General features: G+C 42.0%; 2 protein-coding genes across 3 annotated transcripts in view; one reads left to right on the top strand and one right to left on the bottom strand.

Moving 5' to 3' along the window:
* Positions 1 to 18,672, bottom strand: part of dnajc17 (DnaJ (Hsp40) homolog, subfamily C, member 17) — a 39,944-nt gene that overhangs the window by 7,550 nt on the left and 13,722 nt on the right. Inside the window, exons 8-10 of the mRNA XM_015970293.3 lie at positions 16,034 to 16,111; positions 14,870 to 14,950; positions 14,247 to 14,366 (exon numbers count right to left, since the gene is read on the bottom strand). Coding sequence (XP_015825779.3) covers positions 14,247 to 14,366; positions 14,870 to 14,950; positions 16,034 to 16,111 — 279 coding nt within the window. The remainder of the gene's footprint in view (positions 1 to 14,246; positions 14,367 to 14,869; positions 14,951 to 16,033; positions 16,112 to 18,672) is intronic.
* Positions 2,098 to 6,749, top strand: LOC129163631 (cdc42 effector protein 3). 2 transcript variants are annotated; one of them, XM_054741539.2, is made up of 2 exons: positions 2,098 to 2,653; positions 4,074 to 6,749. In XM_054741539.2, the coding sequence occupies exon 2, from the start codon at positions 4,176 to 4,178 to the stop codon at positions 4,755 to 4,757; it is 582 nt and encodes a 193-aa protein (XP_054597514.2). In that variant the 5' UTR covers positions 2,098 to 2,653; positions 4,074 to 4,175; the 3' UTR covers positions 4,758 to 6,749. The 2 variants fall into 2 exon arrangements, with proteins under 2 accessions (XP_054597514.2, XP_054597515.2); XM_054741540.2 differs by lacking the exon at positions 2,098 to 2,653 and adding an exon at positions 2,666 to 2,883.

Here is an 18,672-nt window from a genome sequence, read left to right as displayed (position 1 = left end):
TGACTGGTTCACACACTCCCTCTGCTGTCTATTAGCATGGATAGGCTAATGTTAGCCTGGACGGGCTGGTGTTAGCATTGGAGAGGCTTGCCATTAGCGTGCCTAGGCTGGCCATTAGATGGATTTCCTACCTCCTCGATGGACCATTAGCATGGAGAGGCTGGCGTTAGCATCGAAGAGCCTAGCCATTAGTGTGCCTAGGCATGCCACTAGCTGGATTTCCTATGCCCTTGACGGACCTTAAGCATGGATAGGCTGGCATTAGCATAGGAGAGGCTAGCCATTAGCATGTCTCGGAGAGTCACTAGTCAGCTAGTGTCCAGCCTAGGCATGCTAATGGCTAGCCTCTCCGATGCTAATGTCAGCCTATTCATGCTAATGGTCCGTCAAGGGGGTAGGAAATCCAGCTACTGGCCAGCCTAGGCACGCTAATGGCTAGCCTCTCCAATGCTATTGTCAGCCTATCCATGCTAATGGTCCATCAAGGAGGTAGGAAATCCAGCCAGTGGCCAGCCTAGGCACGCTAATGGCTAGCCTCTCCAATGCTAACACCAGCCCGTCCAGGCTAACGCTAGCCTATCCATGCTAATAGACAGCAGAGGGAGTGTGTGAACCAGTCAATGACCAGCTGAGGGCTGCTAGTCCCTAGCGTATCTAGTAGTAACGCTGGTAAAGGTGCTATTTCTCAGTAAGCAGCGCCAGCCTCTCAGTTACCGGCGCCAGCTTATCATTAATCAGGTCGGTAGTTTGCTTCAGAATTTATATAGCCTCCTGCTGCTGGGCAGTAGTCTTAATTTTGGCCCCCATACTGCGCCATAATTATGTTGGTTCTGACTGGTCCTATAGCACTGTCCAAATGCATGCAGAGACATTCAAAAGACAACCATAGATTCCGCCCCACGACTGGGTGGTTTCATTGGGTCATGGCCAGACTGTATATTTACATATATGGGATGGCTTGCCAGGCATAAACGGTGTAAACTAGTGTTAATATGTATTTCCTATCCCACCAGCAACAAATTTGCCACGTTTCTGTTGAAGCACCTTGATAAAGCACAAGCCATAACCATAGAAAACAGGTTAACGATTTTTTTAAGTCTCACCAAAAGTATGGAGAAATGCCTTAAAATACTACTTTTAATTGTACTTTTCATAGAAAAAGGATGTAATAGTTGCATTGTCTCAAAGCTCTGTGTGCCATAGTTGTCACGATCAAACAATGTAAAATCTGTCATTGTAAGTACTAAATCTTCTTTAAGTGCTCGCTGTCTGGGAGTTTAACACAGCGGAAACGGGAGAACACACAACAAAGAGCGACAGGAATATCCACTAAAGCCTCCGTTTGGGCTTCTAGCACCAGTCAAAGCAATATCTGGAAACACTTTTTTTTGTCTTGTAGCAACAAAAATATGCAGCATCCCAGATTTCAGAGGCAGCATAGCTGCATCAAACCACACTGCCCAACGTGGTCGGGCCTTAGAAAGAAGGCTTACACAGAAATCCTGTTCAGGCTAAAAGCATCGACCCAGAGGCTGCATCGCATGAGAGGATAAAAGCGAGTCCGGCTTTGGTCAGACGGCAGGTTCCAAACACCACAGATGACACCAACTCATCATACTGTCTTTTAGCATGAAAGCTACTTTTGTGTTTTGAAGCGGGAACATTTCTAAGAAGAATATTTATTTCTTTTGAACTTGGGCGAATCTTTCATTTACGAGATTAAACGCCGTCTGTTCTCTTAGAGAAGAGCACCGAAAGAAGGGTAAAAAAGCCAATGCAGCTGTTGCTTTTTGGATTCATTTAAAAGTAGAGTTGAAAATGAAGATTAGGTATACAGCAAATATATCACAACGTGCATTTACAGTAATAAATTGTGATGACACAGTTTCCACTTCTGTACAGCTCCGACATTCCACGACAAAGACAACATGCTGGAGGCGTGAGAAATGAAAATGCAACAAGTTATTCCTCTTGTGAAACCCAGCGTGCCTGCTCGTACATGTCCGTGTGCGTTTTGATTACATAGAGAAACCATAGGCTTCCAGTCAGGCAGAAGCAGGCTGGACTGCAGGGCTTAACACAAGCCAACAGCGGGCAGGAAATCAGAAACTCTGCAGAACGGAGGGACAATACCAGCGATTAGAGATCCGTTAACCCCCTCCTCTTTGTCGCTGGCATGTTTGCTCAACAACTACAACTTCCTTTTTGTCCAGATATGCACGCGACCACTAAACACTCACAGACCTTTATAAACTCAATATTCTCACTCATCCTATTACCATTCATCCTGAAAAAGGCTATATCGGATTGTCACAAGAAAAAGGTGAAGATCTTCCATTCTCAGCCAATCAAGCAGCAGGCTGGGACACCTACGACTAAGAGAAAGACTCTATGGACTGATGGGTATGACCTCACGACTTGCAAAACTTCAGAAGTGGTACAACTTCAAATATAAGCCGAGAAAAGATTAGATCATTCCTGAGCTAAAACCTGCCCACCTGGATGTCTTTTGTACTCTGACCTCCCCTGGCTTATCATTTACGCAAAGAGGACTTTCACCATTAACACACCTGGAGAGCATTCCGAAGTGCAAGGAGTTTACACCGCAATGGATTAACAAGAAAATAACAAAGATTCAAGTTCTCCTCTAAGGGTAAGAAAAGTAACAAATCTAAGAATACCGATCTGTTCTGGAGTAGACTACATCACCGTCTTACCATTTGAAAACCGAGCAATGAAGGCTTGCTGTGTGACAGATGGCAAGCCCAATCATGTCAAGGAAGAGCTTGTCAGGGAAAGCTGTTAGAAACAGGCTGGATTCCTCCCAGAGATAGGGTGTGCATGTGTGGGATTCTAATTTTCCTTTTTCATGAAAACAAATGGGTAAGTTTATGAACTCATATATATTTATCAGTTGTGTCTTTCTAAGTAAAACTAGACTAAAAGTATTCAAATCTCCAAGTGTTTTACTTTAAATGTGCAGCTGAGACAAGTGATCAGTCTCAAAGATGTGTGTCACTAATGAAAGTGGAAGGAAATCTAAAGAAATGTGGTTTTTGGCCAATCGGTTTTAATTACCTTATTTCTACTTGGCCATGGAGTGTTTCCTGAACGCTGAACTCACGGATAAATCGTCAGACTCCTCCTCGGTTGACCTGACATGTTCGGAAAGGAATGCTGTTGTGCCCGCACTCTCCAATCTTCTGCTGCTGCTAACGTGCCGATAAAACCTTTATGGCCCAACAAACGCCTGTTTGTTAAAGTGGCTTACAAATTTACAGAGTGAGTGTTTCAAGTCACGAACATAGACCTAATGTGGGCAAAGCTGTTGGGAGGCTGTAAAATCAAAGACGGCCAGCAGATTATCTAATCGCCATGCCTCAGTTGATGAACCGGGTTCTGGGTTTTCTGGCAGTAAAATGTTAAATAGTCAGGAGACGCAAAGGTTTTCAACTATTACTGATGAAATCTGACTTTCAGGAGCAGTTTTTTTTATTTTAAATGTTTTCTAGTTCAAGTTTTGTTGGTGCAAATGACTTAATTTGATGCAGCCTCCCACATCCCCAGCACAAGCATTTCACTGCATTGTATTTTTTGAAAAAGTACAAACTTGTCTTTCAAATGGACTTCTTTTTGTTTAATCTTCTGGAGAAAAATGACAAAAAATTCCTAAAAACTCTAAAGAAATCCAACAAACTTCAAACAAGGCAAACAAGCACTATTGTTACTGGAAGACTTAAGTAGATTATTAGACTTCCTCAAGAGGATATGAAGAGCCACACCTGCATTTATGGGAAGAAACAGGGATTTGGAAAGTAAATATTTAAAAATTAAGGCTTCAAAGCATTTGTTGGAACATTCCTTTGCTGGTAAACGTTGCAGAATTTCGTTACAGCGAAATCTAGTCCAGCAGGTGCAGCCTCTAAATAATAACTGACAGATCTCATTAAGCCAACGCACACGGCACAATGCTAACATCTGGCACTGAATAGCATAACAAGTGCAAGCACAGACCTGCTTCATACAACCTTTTGTTGAATCATAATTGTGTCTTTTCATGTGTTTTCTTGCAGATGGCAGAATGCCTTTGAGGAGCACCAAATCCTAAGGATTCACTGTGAAAACAGGACAAAAACAGGAATACCAAGAACTCTAACTTGACAGGATTCATCGAGATGCCATTGAGAACATCACTGCACAGAAAATCCAGTCATTGGTCCAGCAGGAAGCGGAGAGAGGTGCTTTCAGTTAACATGATCAGCTTGCCACTCGATGATTTCCGCCATATTTCTCATATTGGAATTGATGCTCAGAAGGACAGCTTTGGGGATTTATCCTTTCTGAAGATGAGCCACAACTTGCTCCGGCAAACTTCTCAAAGTGAGCAGAACCTCATCCTGGCCTGCTCGCCTCCTCCAAAGCCTCCTCGTTTGAATCTGGATGGAAAGGGGGATTTGCAAAGCCATGATTTGTGTGTAAACCAGAAGAAGACGAAATGCAGCTCTTTGCCACTACTGGACAGTGAGGAAGACGGCAAGCTTGACAAGGAGGAAGAGTACCAAAGAGACATTGTTTCCAGCCAGACTGACGGGCCTGGACGAGGCAGCGTTAGCTCAGGCGTGGGTGGAGCATCTACAGAGAGCTGTGACAAAACTACAGAACAGATGGACGAGGACAGTGGCTTCTCATTCAGCGTTGACCTGGGCCCTTCCATCCTGGGTGACATTCTACAGGTGATGGATAAACTACATCACTGAAGAACAATGCTGGGAATATATGGTAAAAGTCATTGTGAGGACACAACTCTGATGTGCTAACATCAGATGGTTATTGTTCAGATGTACCAAGGATTTCTTTATAATAAACATGAACTACTCTGTTGAAACACATTAAAATGTGTTAAAACTGCAGCTGAAAAATGAACAGTGTACGGGATCAAAGCAAGTCTTTTAAATCGTCCATATGCTAAACCACGCAACCCTGAGATTGTTGTGTTTAAGAAAAGAAAAGCTAAAGCTGCAATCCAAGCTAATTGAGCTGTGATGTCTCGGGTTTTGGCCTGCTTGCCAATCTATTCTGTTTAGAGGGCAATTTCTACTCCACACGCATCCCAGAGGCCCCACTGATAGGTAGACCGAGGTACCCCCCATCTCTAATTCCCAACAGTGCAGTGAAAACAAACACTTAGCTCTGCTTCCAATAAAAGCCAGCCACTGGTGGCAGGTTGGGCAGCAAACCAAACCAGGCCACAGGTCCAAGACCTTAAGAAGAAAAAAAAAAGTGACAAAGAAACTGTTTTCTTAGCCGCAAATCGGAATCCGGTGCCCTGGTGGGTAGCGCATGAAAAAGAAAGTGGTAACGGGTAACATAATACTTCCATACACGCAGGGTGTTATGAGGGAGAAGGCCCAGAGACATCCATTAGACCAGCAGCGGTCCTGATGGGGGTTTAAACACTACCTTCTGAACAAATACAACCTGAACACGGAAGATACACATGCTGCATCTCACGAAAAACACAAGTGACAGTAAACACATGCGTGTACATCTTTGCCGATAATTAAAGTCCACTTTAGTGGAAGGGGTCACATGATGCTGTGCAGTAACTTAACATGTACCCAGGACCAGAAGATTTGTGCCCCAGAGGTCATGGTGCTAAACATGCTAACCACAAGTGTCCCCTTTTGGGCAATAAATTGAGATTTATGTCCAAATGGAAGAAGCAATCTTTTGTGAATACATGTGAGCTGGATGTCAGTCTTGCACAGTTGAGATCTCTGTTTCTTGCATATGTTTTCACAATGGCTGTTGTGAAACATTTGCAGCATTGTAAAATGTACCATTTTGTACTTTGGTTAAGAAACAAAAATTATCCAACATTTAAATTCCAACACTGGTGGTTTTGTGGATAAACTGCATGAGAATGTTTACAGACCCCGACGGCTGACATTTCCTTGGGATTTTACAGCTTGTTCCCCAAAATCGAGGGTCTGGGCTTTGTTTCTTACTTATCTCTACAAGTATATGTTTTGTTATGATGCTTTAGAGAATTCCTGGTCTTGAACACAACAACACAATATTTCATGATTGGAATACACAACAGCCTAAGCTAAAAGAGGCATGTACGGCCTGATTACCTACAACACTGAACAGAAATGATGTATGCATGCGTGTCACTGCTGCCCAAAGGCATTCTTGAATCAGGATAAGGGTGTTGGTAACCAAGGTGTGTTGGGAAGTTGGTTATTCACAAATGTCATTTTTGACAACTGAAAAACATCGTATAAACTCTAACAGTAATGAAACATGTTGTTCTGCTGACTGTAAGAGCTCCAATTGTGCATTTTTCTGCTTTTTCTTGAAATATTCAATTTCACTGACCATAACACTTCAAATCTCATGTACAAATTAAATCAGTCAAAACTCAGATTTATGTTGAGTTAATTATGCAAAATTAAGTTTATCTGACTGTAAAAGCCATTTGTACACTGCAAAACTGTCCTTTGAAAGGTCTATTCATATATATATATATACTGCCAATCTCCTTCCATAAATCTAAACTTTAGTTTTAGGATGAAGTCCTGTGAGGTGAATGTTTGTCCTTTTTGATCCTTCACTTGCAAATGTGTTTCTGTATAACATTCATTTCCAGAGAAGTGTTTTGGATGGCATTACACAGGTTTACACATCGAAGATACTTTTGTCAAAATTGTTTGTTTTTGCAATGTCAATAAAATGAATAAACCAGATCAATAGAAGTTACTTTTGCCTCGTATCATAAGTAGCTGGTTTGTTTCAGGCATAAAGCATTAAATTAGGAATCCAGGAAAATTTATTACTAATGTTTCTGTGCCTTAAGAGAATATTTTAAATCCCATCCATCCATTTTTGGCCCCTTATCTGGGATCGGGTCGCGAGGACAGTAGCTTAAGCAGGGAGGCTCAGACTTTTCAGAGATATTTTAACTAATGCGTTTTTTTAAGAAATTCCTCTAAAACAGCCTTCCGTATTTTATATAACCTAATTAAAGGTAAGAATAAATGTTCAGGGTGCTGCAGCTACATCTTGTAACGTGTACATAAACATACAATAAGGAAACAACAATTAGCCTAACATATTTTATAATGAAATTATAGATTTTTGTACTTGTGTTTGATATTCAAGACCAAATGTGTCAAACCAATCTGAGATCTGCTGTTTTAAACTAGATTATTTTAATCCTAAACTAAAAATGGCCATTACTGGATCACTTCTACTTGAACCCAATATTTGGGATTTCTGAGCAGTATACATTCTTCTCTTACCAAAAAAAGAATAAAGAAATTTAAAGTTTACTGTGTGAACACTGTTGAGTTCAAACGCTAGAAAATGTTTTTCTGTATCTTTTTCATATCTAATTTAAGAGTCCTATCAAAACAGGTGTTTATAGCTACTATATAGAATACACTTTAAAAACGATAATAATGTGGTGCATCAAATCAAACATTCAACAATAAATCTGAGTGACAACAGATGTGTGACTGAAATGTTCTTCTCATTGAACCTGCAAGACACAAAACGTCTGCTTATGACCACATGCAACGCATCTCCTCCGGATACAAGCGGTATTTCTGGTGAAAACATTTTTTTAAGCCACGCTGTGACAAAACAATCCAAGAATGTCTGATTTGAAGCATCCTGGTCTTGTGGTGACATTCTGTCAATGACTCCCGCTTTCAATCCAGCAAAGAAACTCTCAAATTTAAATTCCTTGAACTATATTCACCCTTAAATAACACGGCATGTTGAATTACGCAATAGGCCCTGAACACGGTGATTAATGATGAGATCATCTCTCAGGAGACGCAGTCATCCAGTAAGCAGGGACAACGCAGACAGACAGTGAATCCATGTCTGTGAGACAGGCAGACAGTTATTAGTCACTCTGTGGGATCCATACATATGGTCCGGTGTGTGAAATCCTGCCTAATTCAAAAAGCTCCTTCCACCATTTCCTAGTCACCGAGGGATAAATGACAGTTTGGCTATGAAACTGGATCCTAACCCAAACAAGGACTGTTTAACATTAAGGAGATATGGTAAAATAACTCAAGACATCTACATTCTAAGATGATCCAATCAAACTTCCTTATTTACATCAAGATTTGGTGAAAATATATCAGTTTTCAAATAGGGCAAAAACGTCATTGTGTGGCCACATTTACACTCAAATGCCAAAACGATGACACCAAACAGTTCACATGCAGAAAAATTAGAAAAATATGACTATTTTTGTGTTTTTGTTCTGAAGGTAGTGCATTTAAAAAAATCTATCTTGGTTTTGTCAAATTATTTCTGAAACCAACACTGGAATGTTCCTATTTGTGTTTATTTATAAGTGTTTTTAATGCATAAAACTCTGAAAAAATACGTACATTTTCTTTTTTCCGAGTTGTAAAGGTTGATTTACACAGCTTTTTTAATGTTTTTTGTTTATTTTTAGAAGTGTGATTCAAAAAGCATATAGACTGAACTTAAATTATGGAAAGACACGAAAACATTTGTGATCTGATAAATTAATTATGGGCTAGCAGCTACGCTAAACGCATCACTTTCAGACACATTTATGGAGGCAATTAACACCAGAAGTGAAGCTGAAGTCATCTATGTCTTTAAGTTCCCTTTAGTTGGACCTGACCCGCTGAACGTGTTTGGACTGATGAGGTTAGAAATGCAAATCCTCCCTGAATCTTCTCCCATGTGATGACAGCTGGCTGAAGCACGCACACTGTGACAGCAGTGTCTGCCACCTCAGGGACATGGTCTGCTGGTAGTGTTTGTTTTCTGTGTTCTGTCCAGGATGACTGGTTGATGTGCACACAATCAGTCGTCTGTTTATGAATGCATGTGTTAATTTTGTACTTCTATTTTGAGTTACCAGTGACTTGTGGGCCATTCCCATCTGTACCGGGTCGGCCCGGGCCGGGTAGCCCCAGTCGGCCCCAGCCTGGCCCGGTTGATTCCACACATCCTTGCCTTAAGCCCATGTGGGCTGATTCTACTCACCAATCAGAGGCTTGCTCTAATGGAAGGTGTGAATTTGCTGTCAGCAGTGGGTGTGTTGGCCCTGGTCGGCCTGAAGCAGACCCCCTCGAGAAGAGGGCTGAGAATGAGTCTTGGTTGGCCCGGAAAAGTACCAGGCCACCCAGATATGTAAACAACCTACGCTACCCGGCCCGGGCTGACCCGGTACAGATGGGAATGGCCCATTGGAGTTTCCTATGGAGTCTCACACCTGCAGCTCAGGAAGCCTAATCAGCACTCCTGGGATCTACCAACTCCCAAGGGAGGGGAGATTCATGTTTATGCTTGTGTTTAATTTAATGTAGATATTTTCTGTTATGGATAGGGAGTTTGTAATTATGATTTAGTTATTTGAGTTACCTGAATTGATTAGACTGGTTAGTTTGTGTGTGTGTGTGAGGATGTGTGTGTTAATTGTATGTTGATTGTTCCCCTCTTGTATGTAGAGTGGTCTGATCAGCCACTATTTAAGTTGAACCTGGTGTGTCTGAAATGTCTTTTGTTTTTCTGGATAGTGTCTTGTGCTGTGATTAGGTTAAAGTTCCTGTTAACTTTGAAGCTGCTCCAAAATAAAATGGAGTTTTGAGTCTCATGAGTAGTGCTTCTCTGGCTGGTTTGTGCAAGTCCCTGACAATCACCAAGGAGAGTTTGGGTTTTTAGATCCCAGAGAGTCAGCGAGAGGACCTCCGTGGGTCTGGGTTCTTATTACGGCTCTTCGTGAGAAATTTACCCTGTGTCCACTGATCACAGGCCAGCTGTGGATCAACTCGTAATATCTACAGTATCGTGTTTGTAACAAGTATTTACATTCTGAGCCAATTTAAAATGACCTTACCATAATAATGTTTTCGTTCTTGGTTGAGGGAGAACATTTTTTAAATAAGGATGAAGCAATCAGCTATGAATATCAGTAAAGCAAACCGAGTTACCATAATAACATTTAAAAAGATTAGCATGACAAGTCCCAGTGTGCAGGCTCAGTCTCAGATGCTGACCCTGAGTAGGAGGTCTGACAACCACACACTGGGAGGAGGGTTGAAACACAATTCAGATTGACTAAAGGAAGTAAGTCGTCTTATTTTCCTGGAAGGGTGAAAAAAGTTAAAAGAACTTAAATGTCATGAATAAACAACATAAATATTCTCATGAAATGTTCATTATCAGACAGAAACAATGTTTTTGTAAAGAGCAGGAGATGGGCTCACTAGGCTCAACAACCAACAAAAATATGCTTGGCAACATTATAAAAATCTCTAAGTTGGTTTCACTTTTACTCTGCTTAACTTGGACAATTTTCTCTGCTTCAATACAAATATAAAGGTTAGATAACAGGGAATAATAAGAGCTGCAGTTTGTCTTTTTAATTAACATTTAATGCATTAGATGCCAAATCCTGCTGTGTTCTGCCCCACTCCTCCAGCTAACTTCTACTTCCTGAAACAGCAGCCCCTTTTCTTTTATATCACAGGTATGGAACACTCGTTTAGTCTATACGTTTGCAGAGGTCCTGTAACGCCGGGGACACACTGGCCGCGGAAGCGCCGCGAAAATGGGGCCGCCCTCATTCGGCGCCCTTGTTAAGCTATTCTATAGACCACATGGGCCGCCGAAGCGCCGCGAATCGCCTCGTGCCGGTGCGCGCCGGCGCCCCAGCCCGCGCCGTGCAGCGATCATTTCGGCGTCGGCTCTATTTTTTCCGCGAGCCGCGGGTGAATCGCGTCAATTCTGGCAGGAAGTCAAACCTAGACATAAGAGGCAGGCCGGTAACGTTAACAAAATAAAGTATTTCAAAATAAAATTACGCAATTAAATGTGTTCGTAATCAGACACTGCAGAAAAACCACACGAACACACACACATCGAACTTGTGTGCGTGTGTGACCGCGTGAAGGGAGGTGTGGTTTTGGGTGTCTTTTCACGGAGCAAACAGGACAGAGAGGCAGAAAGTCTGAGGCAAGCAGTTAAGATGGATGACTTTAAATTAATTATGGAAGTTGAGAAACACAAGGAGCTGTACGACCCCCGAAAAAGATGATTATTTACGTACCCATTTCGGAAGAAACTGCTAGGATACAGCTGCAGAATTGGAGCGGGTTCCAAGAGATTCAACTGGCAGAAACATAGGTTCACACACACACACACACACACACCACACACACACACACACACACACACACACACACACACACACACACACACACACAGTGTGTCCACGTTCAAGGAAAATATTTATTTATAATGTTATTTCACACACACGTACGCGCGCGCGCGCGCACAAACACTCAAGCGTAGAGGAAAATAGCTGAGAAAAGGCAGAGAGGAAATGGAGGACACCAAGTGTTTAAAAGAAAAACTACAGCTGAGCCGAGGCGCGCCTCGACTGGGGCGCGTCTGATCTGAACTGAGGAGCGGCGAGCAGCGGCCGAATTTCGTGAGCGATTCGCTTCTCGGCGCTTCGCGGCGCTTCCTCGGCCGGTGTGTCCCCGGCGTAAGTTGTACTCTGGGGAAGAAAAACACCAGTGCACCACTTGCGGGAACTAGAAGTGAGCAACATCACAGCTGAGCTTCAGACAACAGGATTTGTAGTCTTCTTTCTGATATTTGGACATCTCAGCTCGAATTGGATAACAGCAACACGACTCTACCACTGACTCAGATGTTTGATCTCCACAAATAACACAAGCCTGGAAGAGTTCTGCTGTGTGGTGGAGTTGCTAATGTTAACAGTTAGCTTCTACCAATAGAGGCATTCTCTGCTGTTTCCTGGACACTAAACCAATAACAGCCTTCCCCATCACAAGTCAAGATGGGTGAGTCCATGCGTGTTAAGTGACAGTGTGACAGATCTGTTGGGCTTTTCCAATCCTAGGGTGTTCCTCAATGCCAAGGAACCTTGCCTTGATGTCTTGGCCCTGCCCCGGTTGCCTAGGAGATACGTCATCGGGAGCCGCCAAGATGTGTTCCAATGTTCATTTTCTACCGAGGCGTGTGTTCTCCGTTTGTTAGCGGTTTAGCTAGCTGAGCGAGGATACATGGGAGGTGTCTTGTAGCCTAGCCTTGGTCAAAAATTACCCAGAATACACCGCGGTATTTCAAAAGGACGGCGGATCAGAAGCCGGCAGCTACTTCAGGGACAATTTTCAAATTCAAAAGTAAGTCAACTAATTTCAAATGTTTTTTTTAGATCCAAAGAGGTTATCTATGGTTGGTTAGTTGCTTAGTAGTTGCAGCTTCAGTGGCTAGCGAGTAGTAACTCACTTATATATTTAATTTAATAAATATATACACAATTTAAAAAGTAAAAGGCTCGTTATATGTTTATACTGAAACTAATACGTATAAAATATAACGTTATCTCCCGTGTCACGTGACGTTACGTGACCGCCGTGGAAGCCGCGGTCACGTTATGCAAGTCTGTTCCATTTAACCGTTTTCTTTGACCAAGGAAGGACAGTGTCCTCGTAAGCAAGGCACCTGGCCTTGCAAGACATCTCCTCACAAGGCCAGGCGCCTTGACATTGAGAAACACCCCTACAGTTTCACCGTCTATTTTCTATCAGAAGCTAATGCATGAGATAGGTGTAGGAGACTATTTTCATGTTCCGCCTGCATGAAAAACAGAGTGACCGATTATAATCAAAAATAAGTTTTGAAAAATGTTTTTTCAATGCTCCACACCTTTACAGACCAGAGAAAAGGAGTGAGCGAGAGCTTTTATAAACACCAATCAGAGATCTGTAGTAGTGTTCCCAAAAACTGTCTCCCTGCACTGTGATCCTCTACATAAAATCATATGCATTGATTTTAATCATTTTAATATAAAGTATTTAATAGCTTATATATAAAAACAGCTAAAGACCCTTTTATTTAAAGCTGCTTTTACCAAAATCTTTTATTTTCTTATTTTTAACTCAAATTTGTAATCTTTCATCTGTTTATGAAATTTTATAATTGTATTACTTTATTTTCTCTGTTAATCTATTTCTGTTTTGAGATCATAATGATTGTATGACTTTGTTTTATTTTGTGTTGATCTAAGTGATTCTATGTCTGTGATAAGTGCTATAGAAATAAAATTTACTTACTTACTTATATGCAGTGAGAAAGTTTGAGCTAAAATTATTATTAATAATAACAATAAGGAGAAAATGCTTCTGATTATGAATTAAGTTTAAACATCCCATCTATACTACTCTACATTTTTCTACAAATAGATATGTTTTTCAATTAAAAATAAAAACATTCGCCATCCACATTAGTCTCACAAAACACTGAAATATCCCCAACAGACCAATAGGTGGTTTAGAAACAGATGCGTGTGTGTTGCATCCACACAGAGGCGCCAAAAACTCTTGCAACACATCTCCACTTTGCAAAATAATCAATTTTTGGTAGATATTGAGAAAGAATTATAGTAAGAATCTGCTAACACTTGTACCTGTATCAGGGACATCCTTCAACTTAATCTGTTACATATATAACGTTTTCTATATTTCTGCCCAATGGGTTTATTTTATTCTATTTCATCTCTATTGTCATAGTGTCCTTAGGTGTTATGAAAGGCGCTTTCAAATCAAATGGTTTGTTGTTGTTATTATTATTATTATTATTATTATTATAGTTTTTCTGCAGCATCAGAAATAAGTTACATTACTATTAAAAATGATGACAACAAATGTTTCAAACAGTATAAATAGAAAAAAAATAACATCTGAAAAAGTTCCTTTATCCTAAAAACAACTCAGACACGCAAAGTTCTACCAAACACGTCCTGACATTTAGTCAGCTTCACGTGCCAGCCAACCATTACTGCACTCAGCCTCTACTTGGCTGCTGCCTAAGCATTCCTGGGGTCTCCCTGGTCACTTCCATTAATGAGCGGCCGACCGGGGCTCCCGGCCAGCGTGGGGCCACCGCCTCACCACTCCAAAACAAATACACGGAGGCCCATTTAACCAAGCACACCCCTCAAGGCCAGGAGAACAGGAGAGCATGGGTGAGGGCAACATTAGCACCCCGATACCAAAATAAAAGTTCAGAACGTTTACATGCCTTTTCTTTGCGGGGCAGTATTTGTGTTGGACGAAGACGAAATTTGAAATATTTTGCAAAAAATAACTGAAATGCTTTATGAAAGGAGGATGGAGTTATAAAAATGCATTTTTTTTTTGTTCTACAAGTACCTGAGAAGATAAGAACTGGCCGGATTGAGACGCCATTGTTACGACCTCTGGTTGACCTTCAAGCCATGAAATCTTCAAGGGGTTACCACTCAGGCCACTTTCATTTTTAACAGCCAGTTCCTAAAATTAAAAAAGTAATATTTAAACAGTGTAGCAGCAGATATGTTAGGACAAATTAAAAAAAAAAAAGCTGATGAGGCATTTTTGATAGGCTCCAAATTTCCTTATGGCCAGATTGTTGTTGCTGAGTTCACAATCGACTCATCTGGTTAAATAAAGGTTAAATAAATAAATAAATTCTAATTGGATTGGGAAAATCAACAACTCAAGTATGACTTTATTACACCCAGCAGAAAACGTAAAGAAAACACCAGAGAAAACTGAGAGACAATCACAAAAATATGTGATGTTCTTCAGCCCAGTGGTTCAAATCAGCAGCGAAAACCCGACGAACGACTAAAACATTTATTCAGCTCAAAGACATAATCTTAATGCACATATGTGTCCTTTTAGTTACCAACCCAACCTTAACTGGAGTTTGACATCCTCTGCAAACACGTTTCACTGGAGAGGTCACAATTAACCAATCAGGACGGAGGGCGGTGTAAAACGTGGATACTTACTGCAGCTCTAAGGTTTGCAAACTCCACCACAGCACTTCCTTTCTTCTTACTGGATACCATCACATTCAAAACTTCCCCATACTGGAAAAAAATCACACAAAAAAGAAGTGAGGGACTGTTTTAAAGCAGAGAAATGAATTTATTTTTATTTCTTCTTCTTAGTTTAGATGTAAAAAAAACTTTAAAAGGCCTCTTGTCATTAAAGTCTTCCATGTTAAAGTGTGAGTTTGATTCTTGGGAGAAAAAGAAAGAAACAATTCTGGGAACTGGAAAGTCCAGGAATGCTAAAGCTCACTGAGGACACGCTAAATCCAGCCAACAGTGACAAAGGAGACTCTCCAAAGGCTTCGATTTCATAAAATACAAATATCGTAACATTTTTGACCCCTTAAATAAAGATTTATTATCCTAAACTTCCAAAAAAAAAAACACAAAACTCACGTACCCATGCATGCTCACAAGCTTACTTTCCCATAAAGCAGAGGCTATTTCATCTAACACAACCCATTATTACCTGTCAGTCACTGCTTCTAGCCATCTCAAACATTTTTTTTTTTTTTTGTATTTTCTTTGCTTAAGAAATAAAACTAACAACACTTTTGTATCAAGAGTTTCTAAGCCCTCCTGCCAGGGTCCATACTGATGCATGCGTGCAGAGGAGGAATTCAAGTGCATTTTTCTGGCCAACCCGACGTCACTGCCCCATCCTCGTTTCAGGCCAACATGCAACCCCACCAAAAGGCCCCGTGACATATCAGAGCAGAAGGTGGTGCCGGGTTGCATGAGAAGAGCACATTTCCTGATACCTCCCTTGGTACTGCTTAATCACCTGGTAAGAGGGGCACAAACAGTGCTGTGCGTGGCTTTTAAAAGGGCACTGCAGCGTTGCCCTGAGCACTTTCACTGCTACAAAACTTAATGGGCCTTGTTAGAGGGGACGTGTAAACAGTCTACAACACTGATGTCATGCAGATCTCAAATAAGACCGGACTCTGCAGGCAAATTTGTGATGAAGAAGCTTTGTTTTAGTGCAGCAAAGTATATAAAATTAATTTAGAAATCCAGTTGCATTAATGAAGTATCTCTAAACCAACACAGAATGGTACTTTATTGTACTTTTTGATGCTTTAGTTGCTAAAAGTTTTGATGGTTCAGGACACCCACCTTACCAAGAAGTTTAAAAAGCATCTCTTGGGAGTAACCTCCGTTCGTCTCATCATCTTTTTTACACTTCCATTTTAGCTGGAAGACAAAAAGGAGACAGGAGAAAAAAAGAAGGCGCAATATTAGTCACGGGGACTTTCAAGAATTAAAGAACTGCACAATAATGTCTCATCCTTGAAGTGCAATTGATTAAAATCAGCTGCACAGGAGGCAAATCATGCCAAACAGGCTTGGCTCTGATGGAAAACAGAACACTGAAAACAATCAGGACGGGCTGGAGCAACGGCAGGAAAAAAGAACTTGTTTCTTTCTTGGAACGTCTCTGCACAACCACCTGTAAGACCTGCAGTCAATTTCCATTCAGTCCATCGGTGCTGGACAAATGGGAGAGCCTTCTTCTCATGTGCACCAGAGAACGAAAGGTGACTCATCAACGTAGAAATAGCTAGAATGACACTCACTAGCTAATCAAAGGCAGGTTGGTCCTGGGCTGAGCAAAAACACAGGGATTCCTTCTTTTCTACATGTTTTATAACAACACTTCATCTACAGCTTCACTTTCACTTGCTGCATTCAAATCAGACGCCCGAGTCACTTCAGTTAAGTCCTTTTGAAGCGTAGAAGCAGCAGTTGGACTCTTAGCTCCCATTGGATGACGGAGCAGGAGGCTTATTCAGCTTGTTGTATGATCTCCAGTCACAATGCAAATCCTGTAGGTGCGGGTTGGAATGTGGATGAACCACGATATCAAAAGCTACTTCTTTACCACAGAAGGTCTCCACCATAGGACATCATCAGAACCACATCCGCATAAGGCAGATATGACACCCTGATGTTCCCAAACAAGATCCTGTTAAAATAACAGGACCAAAGGTAAGATGCAGGAAGGAACAAGGAGTAACAAGCTTGACTCACCCCGGCTTTCCATGGGAGCCGTCAGCAGCACGTTACTGCAGCAGCACGTCATAGCTGCTGATAGGAACCGCTGTGGTCAACAGAACCTTTTCCACTGGAGCCGTCAGCAGCGCGAGTCGGCCGCGTCTCAGGAGCAGCATGTCGCGGCCTTTACGCGCCGGTTCTATTTTCTACGCGCGACGCCTCTGAAACGGGTCAAGTTCGACATTTTTGGGGAAGGAAAGACAGGAAATCTGACGCGGAAATGGAGAGAAGCTACCGAGATTTTCAGAATAAAGAACGTACTGCTTTCCGGTTGCTTTACTTTTAAAAAAAGTTACTAACTGTGCGTCCCCGTGAGAAGTTATCACCTAGCTAGCGGTCTCCTTTGTTTTTCAGGTCCGTATTGGCGATCATAAAACAGACAGAACCCCGGGTTTCCACGGGAGCCGTCAGCAGCACGTTACTGCAGCAGCACGTCTTGCTCGCGTAAACTGCTGCTTGGCCCTTCCCACGAGACGCGAAGCAGCAGGGGAGCAGCTGTCACCGACCGAGCACGAAGTCACACGAGTGACTTCGTCAGTAAACACAACAACAAGCAGGAGAAAACTACAACATGGTTTGTGTTTTATGTTCTGTCTGTTTTATAATCGCCAATACGGACCTGAAAAACAAAGGAGACCGCTAGCTAGGTGATAACTTCTCACGGGGACGCACAGTTAGTAACCTTTTTTAAAAGTAAAGCAACCGGAAAGTAGTGCGTTCTTTATTCTGAAAATCTCGGTAGCTTCTCTCCATTTCCGCGTCCGATTTCCTGTCTTTCCTTCCCCAAAAATGTCGAACTTGACCCGTTTCAGAGGCGTCGCGCGTAGAAAATAGAACCGGCGCGTAAAGGCCGCGACATGCTGCTCCTGAGACGCGGCCGACTCGCGCTGCTGATGGCTGCTGACGGCTCCAGTGGAAAAGGTTCTGTTGACCACAGCGGTTCCTATCAGCAGCTATGACGTGCTGCTGCAGTAACGTGCTGCTGACGGCTCCCGTGGAAAGCCGGGGTTAGAGTCAGTAACGCAGAGGCAGCAAGTGCTTTGGTGGAACAGGGACTAGAAAAACCCTTAAAAGTGAGCCTGATCACCTATACTCCTACAGCAAAGGTGCAAGGGTCGGGATCTTTTCTACGACCACAACAAAATCCAAACCGTTCTTTCTGAATCCAAGACTTGCCAAACAGTCGATACACGGTGAAGTACCCTCAATGAAAGGCATCCAACTTTATCATAATATTTGTTTTGCTCCCTTGTCCTGCTATTGATTGGTGATGAGATTTTCCCGTTCTCCTAAAAAGAGATGTTGTGTAACTCCTCGTCTAGAAACCGCAGAATAAAGCGGCCAACTTTTACAGCGACTGAGAGGAGAACAATGAAAGCACTGGGTGTTGATTCAGCTCCAGCCTTCTGCTCACTGTCAGACACGATTTCTGGGAATTTTCACAGTCAACATAGCATTCTTAACAAAAAAGTGTGTTCTCTTTCCAACAGCAGTTGGTTCTACCCACAAAGATGACATAACCCATTTATCTTCTAATGAGATGTTTAGGTGTTTGTATGATGTGATGTCTATGGCTGTCTACGGGTTCAGATGCAGATTCTGCTGCATTTAAAGGGACTTTATGGAGTTTTGAATTTTTATGCTCGCGATTGCCCCCTCAGGCCAAAAGCGTAACGGCAGCTTCAATAGTAGGCTCGTGC

Source organism: Nothobranchius furzeri, chromosome 18 (genome assembly GCF_043380555.1).
Source record: "Nothobranchius furzeri strain GRZ-AD chromosome 18, NfurGRZ-RIMD1, whole genome shotgun sequence".
NCBI classification, from domain to species: domain Eukaryota; kingdom Metazoa; phylum Chordata; class Actinopteri; order Cyprinodontiformes; family Nothobranchiidae; genus Nothobranchius; species Nothobranchius furzeri.
This window is presented reverse-complemented; position numbering and strand designations above follow the sequence as displayed.